This window comes from Falco biarmicus, chromosome 14 (genome assembly GCF_023638135.1).
Source record: "Falco biarmicus isolate bFalBia1 chromosome 14, bFalBia1.pri, whole genome shotgun sequence".
Classification (NCBI taxonomy): Eukaryota; Metazoa; Chordata; class Aves; order Falconiformes; family Falconidae; genus Falco; species Falco biarmicus.
The window spans coordinates 3,118,850-3,129,711 of NC_079301.1; the positions used below are offsets into that span (position 1 = coordinate 3,118,850).

General features: G+C 38.6%; 1 protein-coding gene across 1 annotated transcript in view; it reads left to right on the plus strand.

The window, feature by feature from the left end:
• The window catches only part of LOC130158820 (connector enhancer of kinase suppressor of ras 2-like), a 206,570-nt gene extending 203,439 nt beyond the window's left edge, over positions 1-3,131 (plus strand). Inside the window, exons 23-25 of the mRNA XM_056359880.1 lie at positions 1,213-1,720; positions 2,050-2,249; positions 2,640-3,131. Of these exons, the coding sequence (XP_056215855.1) occupies positions 1,213-1,720; positions 2,050-2,249; positions 2,640-2,855 (924 nt within the window). The 3' untranslated portion in view covers positions 2,856-3,131. The remainder of the gene's footprint in view (positions 1-1,212; positions 1,721-2,049; positions 2,250-2,639) is intronic.
• Positions 3,132-10,862: the final 7,731 nt, after the last annotated feature.

Consider the following 10,862-nt stretch of genomic DNA (forward strand, 5'->3'; position numbering starts at 1 on the left):
ATGTCACTGGACTGTAAACAAGACATCATTTGTAGGATTTGGGAGACGACACCTAATAATATGAACAGAATATTCAAATGTTGAGATTGCTGTAGAGTATGAAATGAATGTGGTGGATGGGATATTTTGTATAACTGTGACTGTTTTTCAAGTATGACTATTGGATACTGGATACTAGAAATCAAGATCAGAACACATTCCTGCAGTAATCATGTTTTAATACAAACACTTTTTTTAAGAACATATCTTCAGTGGCAAGGATTTTTTTTTACAACATGAAACATTGTGTACAATACCATAGCAGTGGCATAGAGTAATTTCTGTTGATTCATAAATATTAAGTAGTTGATAAAAGTACCTCTGATATATTGTATACAGACAGGTTTTGATAATAGAAAAAATATTTTTTTTGTATATGAAGAGGTTCTAGTAGTAAATAAGAACATTTCTATTGTATCAAACATAGGCTGTGATAATTATTCTATGTTTCTAAGCGCAGATAGGACTGTTCTCTTTTTCTTTTTCACATTTTTCTTCAGTGCGAATGAGATGATCCTCATGCAGCCATAACCAAACAGTGACTAAGCATTACTTGGGTGAAGTGCAGACTGATTTTCACCACTGTGATGTTGTTTTATCAGCTGGGGAACAGGTTAAGCCCTTCCCTTTCTTTTTTCCACTTTTTTGCCTTTCTCATTGTTTCTGAATTAAAATTATACATAGACCCAGCAGAATTTTTTAAAAAAATAATTTGACAAGTTCAGCAGTCCCCCAAAATTCAAAAATCTTCCTGGGCGCTGAAGTGGGGTGTGTGTTTCTGTTTGGCTGGATACTCATCCCCTAAGAAAAGAAAGGAAATCCAATTTTGGTTTCTTTTGTGGACTTCCATGTCTTCACAGCACACTGCTGGACTGAATGCAAACTGGAGAGGTCTTCAGGAAACTTGCACCAGTATCACACTGTTCCTTCCAGCAGGAGTTGCTCGTGGGCAGAGAATGTGCCAAACAAGACGAGGGAGTGGCTGAAACAGAGCACTTGTATAACAGTTCCCACTGCTGATCATGTTCTGTTTACAGAGGTTCATATTATGACATATCAAAGCACATCGGTTCATTTTATTAGTATATATCATATGATGTTTTACACTATAGTAATTTTCTTGGGTCTGTTCAAGACGTTGTCTTATAATCAGGTGCTTTTGTGTCTTTTCAGGTGAATTCCTCAAGTCCATTCCCTGAAGCCAAACATGGTCGACACTTTTCAAGTGAATCGACATATTCTCATTCTTCCGCTGAGGATTCTCGACAAGACGCAGCAGGAAGCACGCACTCGTCGGGATGCAGACCGCCCTACCGGGAAAGACGCTCGTGGCAGGATCTGATAGAGACTCCATTAACCAGTTCAGGGCTCCATTTTCTTCAGACTGTCCCTCCCGATACTGAGTACACGACTGGCCGGCCTGGAATGTCACCAGAAAAACGAAGACAAGCAACGCTACCAGTACAGAGACGTCATAATTATGAGCAGGATGGGCCTTTCCCTTTGGTGGAATGTCAGAGGGGGCATAGCTCTCACAGCAGGCCACAGAAGCAACGTAGTCAAAGTCTTCCCCGAAACAGAGATGTCAGGGGTAAGGGACATGTAAAGTACATAGAAGAAACAGATGATAAACTAGAAGATAAAGTTCCTATTAGAAGGCATAATAGTTTCTGTGCAGAAGGTAAGCTTTTGGAGATGTTCTGATCCTCTTTACTGCCATTGAAAGCCAGAGCAATATTGCCATTATTCTCAGCGAGGTTTTTGTGATTGAACTGTTATATGTTGGCAAATTAATCACTCACTACGGAGGAGTTTGTACTTGAAATGCTTGGATGTAGTGCTAAGAATATAGCTTTGGGACTGACCAACTGTTCTCATTTTATCAAAACTAAAATTGGAAGACTCTATTATAGGGTTACTTTATACATGTATTTGCAGTATTGCTTCCTGGTTTTAGAGACTTCACCTGAATGGTTAGATATGTTGTCAGGTTTCTTTATTTTCTTTCAGAAAATGTAAAAGAAATTGGAGAAAATACAGATGGTCTGCAAGAGCTATACAAATCTCTGGAACAAGCTAGTTTGTCAGCTTTTGGAGAGCAGCGTCCTTCCACCAAGCAGGAATTCCGCAAGTCTTTTGTAAAGCGATGTAATGATCCAGTTACCAACGAAAAGCTTCATCACATCAGAGTTCTCAAGAGCACTTTAAAAGTAAGGCTTTCTCATTCATTTTGTGTATAAGCAATATAAACTATTAAAAGCATAATCTCTTACTGTTTTCCATGGATGAGGCTTCCTTTGTAACTTTAGAATTAAGTTCCAAAGAAATTAAAAAATGAATGAAAGCATACATGTTCCAGCTTAAGGGAAAAATAAAAATATTTGGCACTCTTTATAGGCATGGTTGTGGAAAACGCCAAGGACTGAGTTGTCGAACAGTTTAGGCTGTAATAGTTCCTGAATATAGGCAGAAGATTCAAGTGTTTGAACTAGCTTCCCTAGCAGTTTGCGTTAAAATGAAACAAGAAATAAAGTGACAAAATACCAAATGTGGCATACATTTCATTTTGACATGTACTCTGTCTTTCTGAAATTTGGTAGGCGAAGGAAGGGGACCTCACAGTTATCAACAGCCTTCTGGATGATCCCAACTTAACATCAAAGAAGTTTAAAGATTGGAAACTAAAAAACTATGAGTTTTTCCTGGACATTTGTGAGTACAGTGCTGCTGTGAAATCTCAAAATGGAGCCTCTGAACTTGCAACCTCAGCACCAACGCTGACACATACACACTCATTCATTGAAACTCATGTGTGACAGGACTCATATCCTGAATAAATTGCTGGGTGCCATGAAAAATCAAATAAGACAAACACTGTAATATTTATTGATAATGTACTCAGCAGTACTGTAAATAAGTTGGATAAGAGAATAGTGCCACAGGATGCCTAACTACATTGCATGGTAAGACAATAATATTCTTTATGAATTTTTTTTGTTTGCTATTATCAACCAATGTCCGTATCAAGCTCTGCATTAGAAAGAAGCAGTGCAGAAGTGTAACTGAAAATAAATACCAGTATATTTAAAGTACTGTACTAAAACTAAGCTTATAGTATGAGCTCCTACAATCATTTTATATATTTAGATATATGTAAAGACATATCTACGTATATAAAATGTAACATGGTAGTTGACATTTACTTTTAAAATGCCCTAAAGTTCACATTTTCACACTTTTTTTTCTTGAGAAAAATATAAAGTGAAAACATAAATACATTGGCCGCTCTTAGAAATGAACATTTATTTTTGCAACATTTCCAGGTAGTGACCATCTTTGCAAATAACAGGACAGTTATCAAAATGTAAACTCAATCCCTATAGTGTGCCTTAAAATGTACACTGTACATCTAGCAAATAGATCCCAATCTGGCCCTATGGGCATACTGTACATGCCATTTAGATACTGTGTTTGTAACATACTGTGCCTGCCTTTCAAATGAATGAATATAAGCAAGCAGGTATGGCACAGAGGTTAAGATATGAGTAGAACAATGCTGGTTGTTCACTAATGCTGCAACTTAAACTGATTTTAATATAATTTGAAGTATTTCATGGTGAAAGAAAAACATCTGCGCTGAATATGGTACATACTGCAGGTTTTCATAGTTTCTTCACTGTGAATTTAAGTGACACATGACTGTGAGTCACAAAATTCAAAAAAATCATGCTTCAAGGATGAGAAATAAGTTTTAAAAAAATCCTGAACTAACCGATTCAATTCTGTAATAGGCTGACATGTAGAGCGAGTAAATTATTCAAAATTATGTAATGTCTGGCAATAATTTTTAACTTTAGTAGTACACTAGCAAGTGGGTGAAGTTATTCAATACATCATTCGAAAACCAATCTGTATTGATTGGTTTGGGAAGACATACAAGTCACATAGTGTATTTCACTTCCTTGCCTGAATGAGAATGATTTCTAAGAATGAGATTTTGGAGAAAATACTTGTATTCCTGGGGCGGGGGGAAGATTGCTCTGAATGCTACTGAACATAAATTTCAAACATCCATTCACAACTTTCTTTGACTATGCTTGCTAGAATATTTCTAAAAAGCAGGACAAAGAGGATGTGAATAGTTGATGTCATTTCACTTAAACACAGATATTCACTGACAATTTTTTCACAGGATGAACCCACTCACGTCTCGTACATCAAGAACTGTAAAGTTCATATGATTCAATATCATGTAGGAAAAACTGTTATCTCAATAAGTACCTAGTATCCAGGAAGAGATTTATTTATTCACAAAGCCAGGATTGGGTGAAGGTGTCCTGTTTAGTTCAGTCTCCACAAAGCAGCTGTGATGGGCTGACCTTGGCCAGCCACCAGATGCCCACTGAGATGCACTCACTCCCCTTCCTCAACAGGACAGCGAGGTTGAGGCGTGGGCAGAAGTATCACGGAAAAGCTCATGGGCTGAGATGAAGGCAGGGAGATCACATACCAATGACTGTCACGGGTCAAACAGATTTAACTTGGGGAAAATTAATTTAAATTATTGCCAATTAAAAATACCGTTGCATTTTGTGAGAAACAAAGACAAAACTAAAACTACCCTTTCCCCATGCCCCCCCCCTTCTTCCCAGGCTTGATTTCATTCCTTCATTCCCAGCTTTTTCTACCTCCTTTCTCCCTCAGTGGCACAGCAAGATGGGGAATGGGTGTTGCAGTCAGATCATAGCATTTTTTCTCTGCTGCTCCTTCCTCGCACTTCTTCCCCTGCTCCAGCGTGGGATCTCTCCCATGGGCTGCAGTTCTTCAAGAACTGCTCCAGTGTAGGTCTTTTCCATGGGGTACAGTTCTTCAGGTTGCTTCAGCATGGGTCCCCCATGGGCTGCAGTTTCTGCTAGAAAACCTTGTGTGTGGTCTCCTCTACACAGGCTGCAAGTTCTGCCAGCAGCCTGCTCCTCTGTGGGCTCTCCATGGGCTTCAGTTTCCTTCAGGAATCACCACCTGCTGAGGCATGGGGTCCTCCACGGGCTGCAGGATGGATACCTGCTCAGGCACAGTCCTTCATGGGCTGCCTGGTCTTTTCCACAGGCTGCGGGGGAATCTCTGCTCTGGTGCCTGGAGCACCTCCTCCCCCTCCTTCTTCACTGACACTGACGTATACAAGGTTGTTTTTCTTACATTTTTCTCACTCTCTCTCACAGCTGCTGTGCAGCATTTTTACCCTTTCCTAAACAAGTTACACCAGAGATGCCACCAGCCTGCCTGATGGGCTCAGCTTTGGCCAGCAGTGGGTCTGTTTTGGAGCCAGCTGGAATGGGCTGTGTCCAACATGGGAGCAGCCTCTGGTCTTTTCTCGGAAAGGCCACCCCTGCAGCCCCTTGCTACCAAAACCTTGCCATGTAAACCCAATAGAACAGCTGAAGAAACACAATTCAGATTTGTTTTTTACTCTCATTGGCACTGGCATTTATTTGAACCACAGTATTAGCAGAGTAGTACTGATAGCTGTTGGAAGCTCCTTGCAGCACATAGGCAACTGAGTCTCAGCGTCATTGAAACACACACGTAACATTTGGATGGAGCATACAATATGAAGGCATGTTTGGCCTGCTTCAGCCAAGACATCAACTCTGTGCTTAAGCATCCCTGAAGACAATGGCTCCTTAAATGCACACATCAGAGCTTAACTGTATTTCTGTTGAAGTAAATGAAAAAAAAGTCCAGTAAAAAGCAAAAGACGTAGCAGTAAGAAGCAAAAGACTTCAGAGGAGCAGGATCACACTGTATATATTTTGCTTGAATATTAAACATGTACTTCCCCCTCTGTATAAGCACCTGAGGTAATAAAATAGACACAGTAAATACGGCATGGCAGCTTTCCACCATAAGTTTCACCAACATTGGAGTTGCAGTATTCATGCAAAACACAGAACAAAACTGAAATGTATTTGCTATGTGAACATGGTAGTTACTTGACAGCTGAATAGCAGAAACATAAATCAAGAGAATTTGTCTAGCTGTTCATATAAGATCTCCAAAAGTTAACATTTCAAATTTTTTTTATACTAGCCTTCATATAAGGTGGGAGGAAATATTATGCAGTGAAGCAAGCAATGGGGTCAGCTACAGAATCCATTTAGAAAACAATTCATACTGTATCTGCAAGCAGTGATAGATGGTCACAGAATTAGTTACATGGATTGAATTTTCCATATTCGTAAAGAAATTTAAGCATGATTTTAAAATAGCTTTCAAAGCAGGTTTCAAATGCCACTGTACTGTAACTCAAGACAGAAATTACAATTGTCCACTGAGCATATTCCACGTATATAGTCCCTAGAAAACAATGAAACAAGCTATTTCTCTTCTAAAATGCTACTTACAGATACAGCTGAAAATGACAAACATTATTAGGAAGATATATTTCTCAAAAATAACACAAACAGTAAAGAAAACAGGCAATCTGAATTTTTATTTCTGGAAGTTAAAGAAAATATATTTCTCAAATACGAGTAGATGAGATAAAAAGTTAAGAGATCATACATTTCTCAGCTTATCTTTAAAATTTTTCAGTGTCATAACTTCATCTTTTCTGAAGTTTTTGGAGCCATGAGTCTGTATTCTGCTCTTGGAAAGCAGTTCTCATCAAATATGATTTGCACTGAATAGTCAAGACAAATTAACCAAGAGATTCATAAGGTGAACTGAGATACACTGGAGAAATTTCCTATACTGGGGTTAAGATTAACTGGGAGAAAAGTTTGAAATATTTGTCTAGTATTGTTTATACCTTAGAGCAAGCCAAATTGCTAAATTAAGCAGTACAAAGATTTTCTTCTTTCACAATGTCAGCTGGCATTTGAAAGTAATTTCACAAGAATTTTGCCATACTTTTTGCATGTGCACTCAACTCCATGCTGCAGTCCTTTCCTCCCCACCAGTAGTTTCTTCTTTCTGGATCTAGGCACTAACCTAGCTATACTATAGAAAGTAATGTGCAAAGTCACCATAGCACAATTACTTGGAATTTCATGATTTTTGAAATAACTGGAATGCAAAGTGCAATACAGATACGGTATTTAAAAATCCATGCACCAAATCCTGCTTACGTATTGGAATATGTGAAATTCTCCTTGACCAAAAGGTACACAAACAGACTGTACAGTGCAGCCGAAATGATTATGGTAGTTTTGATCCCATATTTTTAAATAAGAAAAAAAAAATCCTTTGCTGCTGAGTTCATCAAAGGAAATAAATAGCACCAGTGTCATACATTAATTAACTTACTAGATTTCCTGCCTGTATGTTTAGATAAAACTTGTTTTTTAACATACACAACAACATGAAAACATTGTTTGGATGTGTTTTATTCATCTGTATCTTTTTAAAGTTAGGGTCTTCATTCAGGATTCCTGCAGGTACAATGGCCCTCAGCCAGCAGACTTTCTCTGTGACTCCACAAGCTTAGCCTTATTGTTGCTGGCTATTTTTTACTATAACTGACTTAATGCTCCCCCTAAGCTACTGATTTCCCTCCTTTTTTAATACTATTCTGTATTCAGTGAAAACTTGGATCTTTGAAAGCTATCTCAGTAGCTATCTCAGCAGCACTTCCTGGGAAAATTGAGACCGTTTCATTAATTTAAGTGAAAACTTTCCTGAGCTTTCTGTTGTTGATGTGAACAAGAATCAAAGGAGGAGGAAGTTCTCGCCAGTCTGTACGTCCGTGGCTCTTTAATACAAATAACACAGAAATACTGGGCCCACAGCCTGTGACAGGATTGCATTTGTCTGGACAGTGATCGGCCTGCGTTGGATTGCACAGGGTGTCCGCCCTCCCTGACGAAGGAGGTTGCTTCACTTGGTTGGCAACCCCCCCACCCCACCCCGTGCTGTTCCATCAACTTCTGGTACAGTTGTACTTTCTCAAATACATCATAACCACTTCTTGGACTGCTTTAGCACCATAAGGAAAGACTGATCCATCACTACTAAAAGATTTTGGAGGATGTGATTCTCCATTTTTTCCAAGCAGGGAATTCTGAATATGTCAGTTGATATTCAAATCTAGACTCCTGTCTCTTAAGCCAGAAATGTGGTGCACCACTTGCTTCTTCCAAGGAAGAAGAAATGAGTGTTACAGAGAATTGCTAGATGTACGTGGCCACTTAACTTCATTCTTACTATCTTCAGCAGTTATAGCCTTCCAGGCCAAAATACTCGCTGTAAAGTGGTTACTTTACAGAGGCATTGGGAAGTGCTCAGCCTCATCAAAAGTTGTTGAACTCTACTGCTGAGCTTTAGAAGGTTTCACTTGGAATGTTAGTAGGACTTCTGGAAGAAAATGAAGAATCTGGTAAAAATTGTTTAACTCAACAGAAATCTGAGAAGAACAGATTCTTGTACCTCTTCTCTTTGTCTCAAGTAACACAAATCAGACCTAAGACTATCACATACCTTATTTGCTATATTCTTTCCTCCTGTAGTCTTAGGTGTCTTCCAAAGTACTAAAAGCATTCTTTTCTGCAAAAAACTAGTGGTACTTCCGACCAAGGTGATATATCAGAGGGCTGTTTACACCCGATAAACCTTGGCTGTTGGCCCTTTGAGGTGGGACAGCTTTGCCAGGCAGAGCTATTTTGGGGTATTTCACCAACGGTTTGGACAAACTTCATGCAATTGGGGCCACAGTGCTTCAAAGGTGGGTTGTTTAAAGCAATCTTTGGCTAAGGCAAGGTGCTGCACAACCGATCAACAAAACTTAAGCCCCGTCTGCAATACCTGTCAGCTGCCCCCAAACTGTAATACAAAGGAAGCCTACCTATGTATGATTTTATCTATAGTTCAAACACTAAATCTATTAGCATAAGCAAGTCCTGCAGAGATTCCTTAAGCAAGAGAGCACAGGTCTGTTTATATTACTGCGCCTCAGCCCTGGAAATATCGTTTATGTTACACCACATATCTGCAGTGTAATGTTAGAGAAATAAATGGAGCTTGGTCTGATAAAATATTTCTAATTTCTTCTTAGTGATCACAATAGGGAAATTGTGCGTTTTTGGGACAGATGGAAGGGCGCAGGTAACAGCGGTGCCTTTTTGTGTGGAGTGTAGGTTTGTAGATTTTCTGGGTAACATATACCTTACCTTAGACCACTGAGCTTAAAAATCTCTCTAGAGACAACACGCCATCTTCCCTGTTGCCAAATTATGTTTACTCACCACCACTACCAAAAACGGGTAATAACAAGAAAGACTGAAGGAGCAATATTAGCTAACTAATTTATATTGAGTAATAAAAAGTTCTTTTTCTTCTAGAATGTTTCCCTTATTAAAGCTAAGGTTCAGAGCAGCAGTATCAGGCAAGCCACCACGGGGCTCGGCTCCCCACCTCCTCCTGTCCCAGACAAATTCACACTGTGAGGCTGAGGGTCTCAACAGCCGTTAAGTGGGCATGCACCTGAAGGTCAGCTCTGAGCCATATCAGCTGAAGAATGGAAAATACGTTGCTATTTAATACAAAATTAGGAAGTTATATTTTCTAGTTGATTTTTAAAACTATTTTCTTTACTCCCATGACAAGTAAGCATAACGCTGTACTTCTAAGCAGTTCCACTCACTAACGGGTAGGCAGGAGATTCTATTCTTGATACCGGTAACAGTCGAAGAAGTGTTTTTTTAAAGCTTAGTTTCTATGTTTTATGGTTTATACCACACTTCCACATTCAGAAGGAGGATTACAAATAATATTGTTTAAGCTTTCATCATTTTTTGATATAGCTGATTATACTACCAGGACCTATTCTTAGTAAAAATATTTTAAAAATGCAGACAGATATTGCCTGTCATTATCTTCAGGAAAAGAACCATATTCATTCTTAATGCAGGCCAGACAGGTATCTCTCCGTTTTTATCAAGCACATACATGTGTTAAAAGTAACAATTAGGGACTTTGCTGTATGCATTAATGCCATTGTATGAGCAGTATTTGAAAGAGAGCAGTGTTGTAAAAACGATAAAATACGTCGACAAACTGTTGTTTGACCAGCTAGGCCCTCTAGTTTCTGTCCTCCCATTTCTAGAATATTGTTCGTTCTCAGGCGTTGGTGAGGGTATCAATACAGATATTTTTACAAACTGTAAATGCATCTGTCCGAATGCTGCAGCTTAAATAAGGATGCCACATTATACATACTAACTTTATTGCATTTTTTTCACTAGCAACCACAAAACAAGTATGTCTTAAGAAATTGAGTTCACTGGCCAAAATACCAGTAAGACCCTGTTACCAGTTAAGACTTCTGTTTTACTGAGAAACAAGGATTTCAGCTTAAAAATCTGGAAAGAAAACAGGTTAGGATATAAGAGAAATGCACTAGTATTAATAAACTTTTTACTTTTGACACATACTGTATTACAAAGAAAATATCCTTGTAAGACCATTAATTGCTGGGCCATAGGTGACTTCTGTCTAGTTTACTAAAGTAGCTAATAAAACTTGTCTAGAGAGCCTTTTTTAGATAATGCTTACATGTATGAAAATGTAGGACACCCTTGTACTATGGCTTGCACTTTACTTGCATTAAACTGTGAAGTAGGCTGTAGTAATGTCTTTGTATATTCAGGGGTTGAAATACCAAAGCACTAGAGTATGGTTCTGCTGGTGTTCAACCTGTACTGTTAATTAAATCTGAACATGCTGACGTGTATTTTGAAAACCCCACCGACTTAAAATCTTTAGCAAATAATGCTATGGGGTCTCCATGGTCTTTGTTTCTTTGTAAATATCAACATTCTTACTGTTTC